This window comes from Vicia villosa, linkage group LG7, assembly GCF_029867415.1.
Source record: "Vicia villosa cultivar HV-30 ecotype Madison, WI linkage group LG7, Vvil1.0, whole genome shotgun sequence".
NCBI lineage: Eukaryota > Viridiplantae > Streptophyta > Magnoliopsida > Fabales > Fabaceae > Vicia > Vicia villosa.
The window spans coordinates 104,978,035-104,994,617 of NC_081186.1; the positions used below are offsets into that span (position 1 = coordinate 104,978,035).

The 16,583-nt window shown below is 32.4% G+C and overlaps 3 protein-coding genes across 3 annotated transcripts; 1 reads left to right on the plus strand and 2 right to left on the minus strand.

The window, feature by feature from the left end:
- Window positions 1–295: 295 nt before the first annotated feature.
- Window positions 296–2,586, minus strand: LOC131616366 (UV-B-induced protein At3g17800, chloroplastic). The gene is made up of 2 exons (XM_058887680.1): window positions 2,084–2,586; window positions 296–1,425 (listed from the first exon to the last, which is right to left on the minus strand). The coding sequence occupies exons 1-2, from the start codon at window positions 2,431–2,433 to the stop codon at window positions 615–617; spliced, it is 1,161 nt and encodes a 386-aa protein (XP_058743663.1). The 5' UTR covers window positions 2,434–2,586; the 3' UTR covers window positions 296–614.
- A 7,708-nt stretch (window positions 2,587–10,294) lies between these two features.
- LOC131616369 (uncharacterized) lies at window positions 10,295–13,954 on the plus strand. The gene is made up of 5 exons (XM_058887683.1): window positions 10,295–10,503; window positions 10,575–10,712; window positions 11,895–11,979; window positions 12,065–12,148; window positions 13,289–13,954. The coding sequence occupies exons 1-5, from the start codon at window positions 10,489–10,491 to the stop codon at window positions 13,627–13,629; spliced, it is 663 nt and encodes a 220-aa protein (XP_058743666.1). The 5' UTR covers window positions 10,295–10,488; the 3' UTR covers window positions 13,630–13,954.
- A 66-nt stretch (window positions 13,955–14,020) lies between these two features.
- Window positions 14,021–16,031, minus strand: LOC131616368 (probable glucan endo-1,3-beta-glucosidase A6). The gene is made up of 3 exons (XM_058887682.1): window positions 15,757–16,031; window positions 14,345–15,640; window positions 14,021–14,216 (listed from the first exon to the last, which is right to left on the minus strand). Exons 1-3 carry the CDS (start codon window positions 15,815–15,817, stop codon window positions 14,179–14,181), a joined length of 1,395 nt encoding a protein of 464 aa, XP_058743665.1. The 5' UTR covers window positions 15,818–16,031; the 3' UTR covers window positions 14,021–14,178.
- Between the last annotated feature and the right edge of the window lie 552 nt (window positions 16,032–16,583).

Genomic DNA, 16,583 nt, shown 5'->3' on the forward strand with positions numbered 1-16,583 from the left:
TAAATAAAATATAAACAAAAATAGTATCTATAAATAATTGATGTTTTAGTCCACATACATCAACTTTTAAAAATTCTCAAACTTCACCAACTAACCACTTTTTGGCGGAGTACTATTAGAGGGTTCAAATATAAATCACTTAACTGCATAATTGAAGATTTTTGTAAGTCTGAGTCATAGTTTTGGTGCCAACTTGAGTGTTTAAACTCATCTCCATTTCTGTGCAAATAAGAAAACAAATTTCTTCTGTCTAATTACAGCATATTCATAACCATCATAAAGAAAAACTGAAAAATATTCAAAACATATATACATACATATTCACAATGTACAAGGTAAATAAAAATGTGTATTATACAACAGGAATTATCACTCAAAACCTAAAAACAAAACTCACTATATACAACAGGAATTCGCTCAATGAACATTGGAACTTATCCCGTGCCTTCATTTTGGTCGACGGAGTCACTATAGTCTCTGAATGTATCAAAATACGAAATGCAACATTGATTCTATTATCCGTTAGTAATTCGATGGATCAATCTGACTAATGGAAGACACGTAACAAAAGTACTCGACACATTCAAAGCTCAAAATGATTGTTTACTTCTGTCTTAATGATCCTTAAGTTTATATACATTGTCAATGTAATCTTCTGTTTCCCACAAGAATGATCCAAAAGCAACAGCTTCCAAGACTAGTCTTTTAAGACTTGAAAATGAAGTCAAAATAACATCATCATTCTCAACAGAATTAAACCCTTCATTGTTAAAAAGTGCACAACTATAACTCCTAACCAAATTCACAGCCTCCTTAGATCTTAACTTAGCACACCTCTGCAATGATCCAGGGTGAAACTTCATAACATAACACTTCAAATCTTCGATTTCCTCTTCATATCGAATCAGCCCTTGTCCGTGCCCGTGCCCGATCGATTGCATGTTACTCAAAGGACCAAAGATATCTTCCTCGAATCCGCAAGGATACATATCTTTAAATGAGAGGTTAGTAGTCATATGACCAAGATGAACATCATTGTTAGCCAAATTTAGATTTCTTTCTAGATGATACCTTAAGGAAACCGATTTCAAAAAGTAGCCGTATAATATTGAAGCGACGTATACACGCGCAAGTAAAAATTGTCGAACTTTGGTAGTTGCCCAACTTTCTGTTACACTAGGCTTTGCTTTTAAGCCGGTTACGGTGGTTATATGTTCCCTTATCATATCCAAAACTTCTAATGTGTGAATAGACTCAAGCTCCCAATCTTTTGAAGGCAATATCTCTAGCCTTCCATTGTAAAGACAACTTGAAAGCTTTGGAACCAAAGGAACCCGAATTTCGGAAAACTTGTAAAATATCAACAAGGACATAACATCTTCTACTGCAACTTCACATTGATTCTCTTTTATCTGTGCAATCCTCCTGTAGGCATTTCAGAAAAGGTTTTTAAGTCAATAGTTTTTCGGCGAATATCTACAAATTACAATTGTACTATTACAACATCAGCGTAAATAGTATTTTTTTAGGACTGAGTTAGGCATAAATCACATTTCTTTATAAGATAGCTTCAGATCTTATCCAAAATCGGTTGGACCACCTGGTATCAAGTATTTATCTATCGGGCCATAGGCATGTTGGACCACCCGGTATCAAATATCTAATATCTGCTATCGGGCCATAGGCATAAATCACATTTCTAATATGGTATCAGAGCTTATCTAAAATCTGCTAGACCACCTGTTATAGATACCTGCTATCGAGTCACCTACTATTTATATCTACTGGTAAGAAATTAAATGAATTGAGTTGATTTTATTTAAAAAGAAGTTGAATGTAAATTAGTTTATATTTTGATTTAACAATCCAAATTAGTTTAAGTAAATCAGGGTAAAAATCTTCAAAAGTTATAATGAATTCTAAAGTCAAAAGCAATTTCACTCAAAAGCAACTAAACTTTTCAGAATCAATTCTAACTTCTCCAAAAATGGAATCAAAGAAAGACTTAATTAGGTAACAATCATACATGGATGATTAGTACATACATACATGATCAAGATTTACCAAAGTTCTTAGTTTTTACCTGTGAAGCAAGGCTTGATCAGAATCAGAACTAAGAATCATGCGAGAAACTGCAGCATCTCGATCATCAGCCAATAGTTTAAGTTCCTCTTGAACAGCAACATGAAAGAGATTACGATGATTCTGCAAAACACCACTAAGAAAATTCCCAACCGTGGATTGTGGTAACAAAGGAGAGTTCAAACTACTGAATTGACAGTGGCTAGCTCCAGCACTCGCCTTAATCACCTTCAATCTGTTGCTGTTGTTGTTGAAGCACCTAAAGTTCAAAGAAGAAGAAGGTGATGAAAAAGAAATAGGTTTAGTGAAGAAGAATCCTTTGATTGTAAGGTGGTGAAGACAATTTTCCATCAACGGCAAGGTGGTTGTTGTTGTGTTTATGTTGTTGTTTGTTCTATGTTTGTGTTGTGTTGGAAAAAATGAATGAATATTTATTAGTTTTAAGAACAAAGAAAAGGTCGTGATATAAGATAAGATATTATTAGTTATTATTATGATGATGATAATATAAAAAGAGAAATAATTGGAGTATATAGATAGTGGAGTGAAGAGAGTATGGTATAATTTGATGGAGTGGATAAGGTTTTGAGACTTTTGAGGTAAGAGAAGGGTCAAAGAGAGAGAGGTTTGGTTTGGTTTGGTTTTCTGTGTGCTCGGATCAGAAACGATAAGTGATAATGATAAGTGCGTATTCTAATGGGACTGTTGTTATAAGGTGTACTATGCGACAAAAATCATTGTGAGTCATATCATCAATTTGCATTACAATATTTCAAGAAAACAAAGTTGTAGTACTTATTTATTAGGCTAGGTTGATGTGTATGATAAAATGACATTGCATTGTCATTTCTCTAGGTGAAGGGCAGTTTAACTTTTATCCCTTATCACATTTATCACATGTGTCCTTCTTCTTTTTAATGCTCTCAATACTAGCTTGCATTATTACAAAAGACTTTCTCTCTCTTCTATTATCTACTATTTATTTTACCCAATACTAAGACCATTTACAATGGTTGGTTTAATGAAACTCAACACCACAAAATCAAGTGCAATGGGGTGTTTAATAGAGTGTTGAGTGTGTGTTGGAGGAGAGAGGTGTTGAGAAAACTCAACACCATGTAAACTGCCACGTGGCTGGTATTGATTGGCTGGCCATATTTTTATCCATTTAATACTTTGAACACAATTATTTCGTTGCAAATTAATTTTTTATTTTTTATTTTTATACCAAAATTCATGATTTTTTTTTCTCTATAAATAGAGACTTGGTTCATTTGATTTGGACACAGAAAAAAAACCAAGTTTTTCACTATCTTTCTCTATTATTATCTTTCTATTAGTGTTTTTTTTAAGTTAAGTGTCTTTTTTTAGTGAAATGGATCCCAATAATCATTTTAACACTCAAAATTCTGCTAATTTTCCATTTAACCAAAATCCCAACAATTTTCAATAACCCAACAATTATCAAAATCCCAACTATTATTAAGTATTTATTATTTTAATTTAATTTTAATCGATAATTGTAATTTTATGTAATCATAAAAATAAAAATAAAATTTAAATAAGAATATGAAAATAAAAAGTGGTGGGGTAAGGTGTTGAGTGAAAAACCATTGGAGAGGGTAAAAGTTGAATGGGTGTTGAGTTATTAGGTGGAAGAAAGAGAAAATGATGTGGAGTGTTGGGAGTTGAAAAAGTGGGTGTTGAGTTTTTCAACCATTGTAAATGGTCTAAGAAATTGCCCAAACGGTCTATTTTGTCTTTCCCTTATAATTTCTTTACCATACAAAAGGTTAATTATGTAATTAACAAAATAAAAAAAAAGAACATGCCAAACGTTGTGTTCTCATTTGTCACTTTTTTCAATTGTTGTACTTGCATAAACCTTCTCTCTCTCTCTCTCTCTCTCTCTCTCTCTCTCTCTCTCTCTCTCCGTTTTCTCTCTCTTTCCCGTTTTCACATTTCAACTTTTTTCTAAACCCTAGCTGCCAAAACTTTTCCCTTCCCTCCCTTTCCCATTTTCTTTCTTCTCATATCTCTTTGTCTTCAAACCCTAGCACTGCGGAAACTTTCTGTGAAATGGAAGAAAAAGTGAACTCGCAAATGCATAAACTCATAGCCACAAAAATCTCCGTCTCTGATTCTATGGTATGGTAGAAACTCATCTTCATCCCTGATTCTGTTTTCTTTTTCAGTTTTTTCAGGATTTGTACTTCGACATGGCTGAAAATAACTCAAGGTATGTTCCTGCTCGATTTTCCAGTCATTTTAGTTTTTATGTTGTTTTGGTTTTCATGTTTTGATATCCTTGAGCTCAACTATTTACAGTTTTCCAAAAAAAATCACAGGTAGCAAACCTGACTGCACATATCTGATGGTTAGTTCATATTTTTGTGATTAAAGTTGATAAAATTTATTAGCAGGAATAGTGTCTCGGCTAATTATTGAACACATAATTATTTTAATTATAGTTTATTATTTTAATCATACATGTCGGAATCTTACTATATTGTATGTTTTTGCCCTTTTGCCATCAGCAATCGACAACACCGTTGTATGAATATGCCATTAATTTTATGTTGGTGAGAGGCTGGAGCATTAGGTTAGCTTTGCTATGCATATCATTTCCGTTTGACCCATTACTTTTGAAGCTCTGAAGCCTTTGATCTTTTGCTAAAGCTGGAACTAACATGTTGTCAATAGGGACCCCAATCCAGCGTGAACATTGATAATGCTTTCTCAATGGACCTTTGATTCTGAAAAATTACATTGGAAGATTCTTTTCAGTTCTAATTTGGATATTTGTTCTGTTATTAGTTAGTTTTTTTCTTGCTTTGAATCTTTGTTTAATTTATTGTGTTTAATTCAATTTCAAGTTTACTGTTTTGTTTGTTGTTAACTTTATGAATTTTCTTTTTGGATGAACATTCATAGATGTCAAAATCAATTCTACTTCACTAGAATTAATCTTTTCTCTTCTAAAAGTGGTACAAAACACGAATCTGTTGTCAGTACTTTCTAAATGTTGGTTGATTGATTCATTTTTGGCATTGGAAGCACACAAAGTCTTGATCATGAATTTCCTTAATTTAAGAACTAAGGTTTAGCTCTCTGCTTACCGTTTAGTGTATATGTTGTTGGATCTGTTTTTTCAGGCTTATAAAAGAGTTCGATAAAGATGAAAAAGTTTTGGAGTCTAGGTTTGACAGAGAAACTACCAAATATTTGAATGAGAAAAAGCAGTCAATTGTAAGATCTTTAGGTTTATTGATGTCTGTCACTTCGAATGGCATTCACTTTTTTACTAACAAAAATTTACATTTTGTTGCAGATCAAATATGCTTCAAGTTTGATTTCCTTACACACTTGCATTTGGGTCATTCCCTTTTGATAACTCTGCTGCCAACTCGATTAACACTGAGTTCAATGACTTTCTGGTTTTGCTTTTTTGTTTTTATAGTTGATTTGAGTTTCTGGTCCTTTTCTGGTTGTATTTATAAAGTTAAGTTTTTGGCTTCCAGATAATGGAGAAATTGCAGAACCTTGTGAATTTACATGAGTTATGGCTTTCACAGTACATAAATTGCATTATGAATGATTGAAAAGGTAGTCTTTCTTGTGTTCTTAGTTCTTACCATTGTTCCATGGTAATTCAGAGTCTTAACATAGCAAGCTTTCTACTGTTATTCTCATTTGCAAGGTAAACTTGAATATTATAACAGTGTCCGTGAATTTTATCACGGAATCTTACTATTTTCACGGGTCATTATCACCATAATACCTTTTTAATTTTAATTGACAAAATATTGTTAAATATTACTTATTAGTAATATTTGTAAATATTTGTAATTTTTAGACATATAAGATTTATCACAATGAAGTCAAAATCAAGATTCTCGATATCCAATGTCAAATAAAACGTCCATGTGGACACTAAAGCAGAACCAAAATTACTAACAAGAAATACTTAAAAATAAAATTCAAGCAATAAAGTGAAACATAACTTGGTCCTACTCGCATGCATTGCTTGCCATCATTTAATTTTTATCGAACCATGTAATTTAGTGCTTCAATCTAACAAATAATTTATCATTTACACAAAAGTGCATTTAAGCTTAAATTTGAATAAAATTAATAATTTATTTATTTCACGGGTCACTATCAATACAATCCTTATATTAATTTATATAATCATTAATAAACATTAATAAAATTGATTTTTTCCATGTATAAATAATTTACATAATCATTAATAAAATATTTACGCATATTATTCAAAATAAACTACATAAAATATTCAAATACCCGTGCGGTAGCACGGGTCTCTTACTAGTTTTTAAAAAAATCATACTCAAACTTTTTACTTTAGTTTCATTTTTAAACATCTATATGTTTGACAAAAGATGTTTTTTTTTTTAATTCAATGAGCTATTACAAGATGCTTCTTAGCTACTTAATGATTAAAGAAGACCAACTTAATCTACAGATCAAATTCAATTATGAGCACTCTCAACTATCAAATAAGTGGACACGCATGTAGAAGTATTGCACTGTAGTAAGATTTTGCCTTCATTTTAATTGTTATTTTTTATTTAACGTCATTCGTCGTCTCGTGCAGTATCAACAAGTGACAATTTTAAATATCACTTACTCTTATATAAGTGTGACTTTGAGTCACAATAAAGTATTATTCATACTCACACTTGCAAGTTCTACATCTCTCATTTTACTGACTTGATAGTTGAAGTGTTAAATTTGCAACTTTCCCTCCAATTATCCATTTTCGTACCATTGCAGAGCAGGGTACAAGCAGCATGTGGGAGAAAAAATGTATTGTGGTAGGCTTAATGGCGCAGGAAAAATAGTGGTGGTGGCTTGCAGCAGTCCTTTGCAACAGGGAGACAAGTTGGACATTATAGTGGTTGTACTATTGTGCAAAGTTTCGTCCTTTAGCGTCTTCATCTTACCCATTTGCATATTTGATTCAAACGCATTCCATCTTGCTGACTGGTGCCACGTATGACCTAAAACTGTGAAGGTAATTTCTTTTTAACTTCCATTGAATTCATCTCTCCTCTTTCAATTGGGGTTAGAATTCTACTTCATTACTATCGTGTCAGGTCTCATCAGAAGTCATCTATACGTAAGTAACAAACACATAAAAATGAACAAACAAGAGCACCTATTATGCTCTTTAGAATCCACTAAAAAACAAATGCACTAAATTAAACTAGTAAATAACTGAATTAAAACGATAAATTCAAGTGTTGAGGTCTTAATAACTCACAAAAAGTGATTTATCATCCATTTCAAGTATGTTCACTTTTTTACTAAATTTTTATTTCTATGTTGAGTATTAGTTTAGGGTTTAGGGATCCATCTCAATTTATGTGTATACCATATTTGACCTGAGTTGTAAAAATTAACCCTAAGTGTAATGTACAAGACATGAGGTTATTAAAGGTTGTGTTTTACACCAATGATTCTTTTGTAAAATATCCCAACTTAAGATATGAGAGTGGGGATATTTATGAGTATAATGGTCAAGATCCGAATTGTTGGTCTTATTTTGAAATATGTAACTTAATCAAGGGTGATTATGAGTTTGAATTTGGGGTTGTGAAAATATCGCGGAAACATTATGGTGGTAGTTCAGATGAAGATTTATAACCCTTTAGGAATAAGAGAGACATATCTGAGTTAACTTTGTTTGCATTTGGAGATAATTATGAAGTAAAAATATACACTGAACCTAAACCACTTATAGGAGAACTTTATTTAAAGGATAAGGTTAGAGAGAAAATGAAGGAAAAGAAATGTGATGAAAAGGTTGTTAATTCTAGTGAATCAAGTGATGAATCAGTGAAGGGTATATGTTCTGAAGATAATGTGGAGGAGAGGATGAATGAGCTTGATGAAGGTTTTGATGTAGGTATTGGCGGAGGCCAACCTAGAGTTACGCTCGTTGTTAATGATGATGCCAGAACTGAACCATCTTGCAAATCCATTATCACACAAGAAATGGGTAGAGAACATATAAATGAGGAAGACTACACACTAGTGAACTTGACAGTGGGAAAATGATGAAGTTGTGATGAAAGACCTAGTGTAATTAGATTCAATGAAGAAAATGCTCTTAGTAAGGATTTTACTTTCAAGGTTGGAATGGAGTTTTCTTCATTAAAACAATTAAAGAAAGCCAGTTTATAGCATAATATCTTGAATGGTATGGATGTGATATTTGAAAAAAAGGATGCAAATATGTGTAGGGTAGTTTGTAAGGACAAAAACTATGTACATACACTGTCTTGTGCAACAGAGTTCCAAGAGTTACAACTTTTAGAATCAATATATTGTTTGGCAAACACAAATGTGGGAGAGTTTTTCAATGAAACTGGCAAAGTATATTGAGTTGTAAAAATGATTGTTGATTTATTGAAAAACAATATCGAAATGAAGTTAAATGAGGTTGTAGCTAATGTGATGCTGATATATGCCACTGAAATCCCAAGTTGTAGAGATTTTAAGGAAGGAAAAGGAAGACGTTTCTAAAATGCTTCAAATTTGCTCTACATATATAAATAATATAATCCCACGTCACTACCACATGTCAATTTTTTTTTCATGTTTGACTCTATATCTATCGTCTTCCATTATGAGAATTTAATCGAAAAGATGAATACTATAAGAAAAAAAATTATAAAAACTTGTTCAAAGAAATTTTTTAAAATATTAAAATTGAATGTTATAATATTTATAACTACCTAGATATATTTAATCCTTAAAACTAAAAAAAAAAAGGCTTAATTGCAACTTTGGTCCTTCTATTTTGTCTTTTTTTGAGTTTTAATCCCCCTATTTTAAAAATCACGTTTTTAGTCCCTTTTTAAAGTTTTGTTTTGGATTTTAGTCCCCCATCAAATTTGAGATCTATTTTTAATGACATGTCACTTATTTTGATGATGTGGAAAAACCAGATTAAACACTTTTATTTTATTATTATATTAATTCATTTAAAATGGATTTTTTTCATTAAATTTAATATTAACTTATTAACTTATTAAAAACACGTTTTCCCATTAAATTTAAATATTTTTTTCAATCAATGTTATTACATTAAACCAATTTCATCCCTCATTTTTCAAAACGTACACTAAATGTTCATCTCCATTTTCCAAACATATCCATGAAATAAATTAAATTTATAAAAAGACAAACACACTACAATGATAATATTTAATCAAATTGATAAATCAAATATCTAAATACACAACACACTGATTTTTAAAGAACAATTTAGAACAAAGTAATATAACCAAACAATTACCAATTCAAGAATACAGTGTTTCTTCTATTACCATTAAATTTCACAAATGCTAGTACACCAGAAGGAAAATAAACACAAAATATAACCAAAGATCTAAAGAAACCTACATCTAAAACAACCAATTTTATTCTTCAATATTAAAATCAAACAACCTAAATTTAAGCATCATAGTCATATTCAGTATTTCAGACAAAAAGAAATTACAAGAGATTCATCTTCCTTTCACCCCTTTTGTCATCAACATATAAATTAACACCAAAACCTAACTGCAAATAAATAGAAACTAGAACAGAACTCAAGAACTCAGAGGAGGAGAAAAAATTCGTCGATCCAACATAACTTCCATCTTTTAAATTCGAATCTAAAACCCTAATTTGTTTCTGCACAGCTATTGGATCTGGTCTAAACCGATCTGTTGATCCCAATACAAAATCAGGAAAAAGAGAATAGAACAACTAAATAAGAAGAAGAAGAAGAGAATAGAACAACATATTTGCACTTATATATTTGGAGATTAGTAGAAAATGAGAAAAAAAGGTTAAGGTTCTTGGTTTTGAGGAAGAATACGTTTTCTGGAAAAAAATCACAATTTAAGAATATGTAATACCTTTAAATCACTTGAATTATTATTATTATTATATATTAATGAAATAAATTTAAATTAATTAACATTAAAAATTTAATAAGTAATGAGATGAAAAAATTAATTATAATTTGACATTGACACATCATCAGAATAAGCACACATCATCAAAATTTATTTCTAAATTAGTCAGGGGACTAATATTCAAAACAAAACTTAAAATAGGGATCAAAATCGTGGTTTTTAAAATGAGGGGATCAAAACTCAAAAAAAGACAAAATAATGTCTCATATAACAATATAGAATTTGAGGGTAAAATCGGAACTAAAGTAAAAGCCAGTCCAATAAACCCTGCGTTTAAACCATCGTTTCACTCCGTCGCTCCCTCCTATCCTCTCATTCACCGCCGCAACCGCCGCCTCTCTCTCCATCTCCAACCTCTCATTCACCATCGTAGCTGCCGCCTCTCTTGTTGTTCTTCATCTACTTCGCTTCAATGTCCAAACAGCAGGTAAATCTCTTCCTTCTCCCACCTCTACCACTTCAATATGCATCTTACAAAATTATTTACTGTGTTTTTAGGTTGTGGCAATTTCGAAAGATGATCCAGAGAGTTACAAACCTCATCACGAATTTAAGCAAGATGTTAAGGAAGCACTTGTTGATCTTAACTTGACTGAATCCAGTGAGCTTTGGCTGCTTCGATTGCCGTTTTCTAATGTATGCTTGTTCCTCTGTTATGCTTAGGGTTTTTGTTTTTGTTTATTTTGAATTGAATTGAATTTCAATTACTGCTGTTGATAATTGAATGACAAAAGGAAAATTCACAAACTGTTGATATCAATTATCTTCGTAGTTATAATAGTGAAAATTATGCGTGTGATGTGACACTGACATTGACATGCCGACACCAGTAATAATTTGAAAAATTGAATAAATAAAATGTAATAAAAATGTTGGAGTCAGGCTCGGACACCGACACTAAGACAAACACACCTTTTTTCAGAAGTATTAAAGCTACGACGATCCCCAGTGTCTGTTGTATTTGTCATTTTGACCATGTTAAACTTCTTCTAATTGCAGTTATGAGAAGTTATTATGACAATTATACTATTTAGGAATAAATAGGAAAAGAAAAGGAGAAACTAGGGATGATATAGTTATTGAATGGTTTTTGTTGGGAGAGACCGAGCTCTCTAATTCTTGGAGGGAGAGACCAAGATTCTCGAAGTTCTTGGATTAGTTTATCAGTTTATGTATTCTCTTTAGTGTTTGTAATTATGTGTCTGTTGTAAACATATTTTGCCATAAATAAATGTTTTCGATAGTGTTTGTAATTATGTGTCTGTTGTAAACATATTTTGCCATAAATAAATGTTTTCGATATGATTAAGGACTGTAGTGACAGTGCTTAAAATGATTGTCTGCTTCAGCTTGTCAATTTTGCAACAAAAATAATAATTGTGCATGAAAACATATTTTCTTAAACCCCTAACAGGCTTCTAACTTCTTTATGGTCAACCATCTCTATTAATCTCAACTTCTATTGTGCTTGAGTGCTTGTGATTTTAAAACTGATTTTGCATGTTTTTATTTTGTGTTCTATTACTTATCAATATATGTTTGGAAGTTGCTAGTCTCTCATGAATGACTGTGGAAAATTAACATGCCTCTTGATTACACTGTTTCATTTTTTTCCCTTCCGTCTTACTTTATTGTGACTTGTGAGTGACCGGGAAGTTTCTTCAATCATTTTTGGTTTCATTTGAATCAAATAAGTTGTTATTTGCAATGGCAGTTTTTCCGTTTATCTTGAATTTAGAGGATGGATGAGCCTCTATTTGATCTTGTGTTAATCATTCATGTTATGCTCTTACTTTCTCTGTATTTAATGTTGGCCAGGATTTGTTAGCTGACATTGACGGGCAGGAATTGTCGCTCAAACTTGATAAGGATGGCACCTTGGCCAGCTTTGAGGGCGCGTCAGGTAAATAAGATGAATCATTTGTTTTGACATCATAAAATACCATGTCTCTTTTTCATCCCTAATTTTATTGTTACTATGTCGGCAGGGAAAGCGTATGATTTTGTCAGCTTTGCTTCCATGGAGCCTGACGAAACAGTTTTTGTTTCCTCTGCTACAGAATCAAAAATTGGTATGTTTTCTTTTTTTTTTTAAATCTCCTGCATAATTGTCATTGGTAAAGAGAGAGTGATTCTGTTTTGAGTTTCAACTCCACAACTCCTGTCATAAATGAACTAATGAAGTCACGATCTAGAAAACTGGAATAAATCCATTGCTGCCAGTTTGCATTGAACCCAACAGACAAATGTGTATAAACCCAATTCTAGTTAGTTGAAATCTAGCTTTATCAAGCTGAATCTAAACAAAGACAACCCAATATCTATCCTTCATTGTTTAGTAATTTTGAATCTTGTGAGTTGCCAGATTGTCTGTCAATTTTGAACTTGTTATTCTTTGTGTGTGTTGAGTTGTGAACATATGTTGTGATTTGTTCATCAGTTTCGAACTGTGATGCTTGTAGTACTGTTAAAAAAACACCGAAAACCCAAACCATTAATAATTGGTTCACGAATTGAACTGATATTTCAAATACAGTTCAATAGCTTGAACACAAAGTGAACTGATATTTCATTCACAGTTTAATAACCTGAACCAAGCTCCAAAAACCCAACCCAAACTGTGAGAACTGAGCTGCTAAGCCCCACTTATTTTCACTAATTTAGTTTATGGTTTATTGATCTTCCATAACCCTATTCCTTAACCTGAAACAACTTTGCACAACCTTCATCATAATCTGTGGCGGGAACTCTAATTGATGCAAGTACTTGTCAATTCTAATAGTCTATTCATAACCATGCTTAACACAAATCCCGTCTTAAATCCAATCTTATTTGAAGAGTTTGTTTATCATCTATGAATAATTTCTGCAACAGATTTCATGGAGATTTGGAACTATCAGTTTTGCTGATTCTGTTTTCAAAGTCTGAATTGTAGTTCAAGATTTCTTGCATTTCTTTTTTGGAATGGGGATGAACAATTTGTTTTGTAAAGAAACACTGGTTTGGTTCAAAAATTAATTTTTTGGTGCAAAAAACCAGAAACACTGTTTGGAGTCATATGGACTCGACTTAGACAATATTGGACGATTATTTCCCTTTGTTGTATCTGGCCATTTTTTTGTCATTATGTCTAACTCTCTTATTCTTGTTAATGTTGCTATAGTATACTTTTTGCTTCAACCACTAAAAGGAATCATTTCTCTTTTCTACAGCTGGAAAGATTTCACGTCGTGTTTCTGTTGTTCATTACCATGATCCTAAAGAACTCGAAAAGATTACTACAACTGATGCAAAAAAAGCGCTTCTAAATTCTATAGGCGCGACTCCCGGAAATTTTTCACGTGCATCAGCATTAAAAAGTAGCAGACTGAAGAGCTCATTATCTGAATTTTCTGAACGATCAAAGACTCCAAAAAGAAGACGTGGTGGGACCAAAACTCAAATGCCAAACCTCATGAACTCTTCTGATCATTCTCAAGGAGGAAAGTCAAACACTTCTGCAATCTCTTCTGATCATTCTCACGGAGCAAAGTCAGATGCTTCCGCCTTCTGATCATTCTCATGGAGGAAAGTCAAAAAGAAGAAAACATACGTAGTAATGTTTACTTCAGTTGATATATACTTTCTTATGATCATTCTCATGGAGGAAAGTCAAAGAGAAGAAAACATACGGAGTAATGTTTCCTTCAGCTGATATATACTTTCTCATGGACCGCATTAATATATGACATTAATAGTACTTGAGCAATGTTACTTTTTTCTGTTTCTCTTTTTCATTTTTTTCAACTGGGGTTACTACTCAGGATCATTGATTTTCACTGTTGCCATTTTTTCGAGATTAATGGTTTGGATAGAAGCATGGTAATATTATGGCGAAAGTTGATCTATGTAGCCGATCCTTAATGGGATAAGGATTTGTTGTTAATGTAGATGGTCAATAGATATATCAAATAGTAGCATTCAATGATTAACTAATCAACCATTGAACTTTATAGACTATTATTCTTGTTTCTAATCATCTTAATGTTATTCTCGAAATGAGAAGCAATAATAATATACATAAACTGAATTTGCTGATTCCATCTGATTGGCAGTGGCTTCATCAAAGGGTCACACTTGGGTACTTGCAAGATCCATAACCTTCATAAAAGAAAAAAATTAACCATAATCTAGTTTATTTAAATCATTTGTTTAATATCTATGTCTATAAAGCAAGTTTTAAACTTGAAAATATATTTCTATACAAGAATTAAAAAAAAGAAACTTACTTGGATCCTTTGCAATTTGGGTGGCAAGCCCGTTGAAATGACAAGTTCCACCCACATGTCTAAACTGAGACCAATAGGAGCTAAATGCATAGCTAGCATGAGCCACCACTGAATCTGGTTTAAAACACGGTTTCCCGAGTTGAACCGAATCACATGTTTGGTTACCTTGTGAGCAAGCGTATGACAATGCCTCCACAACCGCCGTCTCATTTGCTCCCTGTGCCACCACACACCACGCCTTCCCTTTATAATCCTCTGCCGGTGGCAATGTCTTAAACTCCGACTCTAGAGTTTTGCCAGAAAGGTCGATCTCGTAAATATTTGAGCCATTTGGGTATAATAACCCAAAGTGACGCTCTGTCCCCAAACCCGATTTCAAGTTTTCATTAAACAAAGCAAATATAAATGACGGTAGAACCAAACCCGGTCGAGCCGGTGTCCCTATATGAGGTTTTTTTGTAACTTTCTTTACAAAGTTTCTGTTATATGTTGCAGCATTGTGAATATTCGCACCGAGTTGGTCCAAGTTGCCACCATTAGGCCAACCCGTTTCAGCAATAAAGATCCGAATACCCGGAAACCCTAGTCCCTCCATTGCAAAATAAACCGCATCCACCATTTGATCAAATAAATTAGTATAAACCAAACCCGTATTTGAATCCGTAACCGTGATGTTATTGGATTCAAAAAGAGCATAATTCAAGTTAATATTAATAGGATCTGAAGTCCAAGCAAAAAACGGATAAACATCCAAGAAGAAATAAGAGTTGGTAACATGTAAGAACTCCAACATGGGTTTAATAACACTAAAGGCAATGTCATTTCTAAATGTTCCATTTGAAGGTGGAAATGAAGTTTGTAATACATCCATTGCTGAAGTGGTTCCAACTTTGATTTTATGCAAACCATAGATAGTTAAGGAATGTTTGATTCGACGCATCGCAGGTACAATGTGAGGCCATGTTTGGTTTGTTGTTGAGGAAATGAGTTCATTACCGACGAGAAGATAACGAATGAGCGTTTTTGGATAAAATGGTACGAGGTTTGATTGGATCCATTGGTTTGAGAATGTTTGGTTTAAGGATATGTTGGTAATGAGTTGATTTGGCAGCATGATTGATACTTGGAGTTGGAGTCCTGTGTTTTCGAGGGCTTTAAGGATTTCTGGATTTGTGTCATAGATTTTGACCCGTTTGGCTTTGAGGTTTTTGATGAGAGACACAGAGGCTGTTGGTGTTGGAAGGTTGTTACCTAGTTGTCCATAGTTTACTCCAGGTTGCTCTGAAATTTCTCCACCTATGGTGTCATGTTAGAAAATTGAGGTTAGAGAAAAACACTAGATTCTTTAATAAATAAAACACACAAAGTTTGTGATTTTGATTTATGTGAAGAGAAAAGGTGAAGTTACTTACTTGAAGTGAAGAATAAGGAGAAGATAAATAGAGAAATCAGAGCCATAACCATTGCTTTCATTGATACTGTGTTTCTTGGAGCTGCTCAAGTCATTTTGAGATGTGTATGAGATTAAATTGAAGGCAAAATTAGAGATTTAGATCATGATAACATGGTTGACATGTGAGAAGATTAGTCTTCAACTCTTGATCATCTATTGCAATTGGAAATATAAAACATTTTATATTTGATTTCAAGTTGTTTTCTTATTGAATGGTTGTTGGAAATAATATTATCATAGTCACAATTTTAATTATTATTTGATTGCAACCGATGAGTTATATTTATGTGGCTGCAGAAGTTTGACTTAAGAAGGAGATATGATGGCAAGTGGAATTGGAGTGCTCAATTTGGTGCAAGAAGCCTACATAGAATGAAATATGAAATGAAATATGTTAATAAATAAAAACAGTAATAATTAATTTTATAAAATTGAGTTAGATTTTATTACAATTCTAAGAAATATGTTTAGATGAGGTCGTGGTAAATGTCAATGTAAATGGTAGTTCAACGGGTAATTTAAGGTCATCCGGTTTTGATGATTTTTTGAGAAACTTTTGTGGAGGTTGGATTATAAGTTTTGCAAGAAGTTGATGTTTCATATTTAATATTAATATTAAGTTTCAAGTCATTTCTCATTAACTTAATATAGCTTGAAACCATAGTTTCAGAAATATAATTTGTGAATTTGACTCTCAAATAACTGAAATTTATTCAAGATGTGCAATCTACTCATCCATATGCTACTGTTGATTGGCTTGTTAAATTGAAAATCTCAATTGTTCCA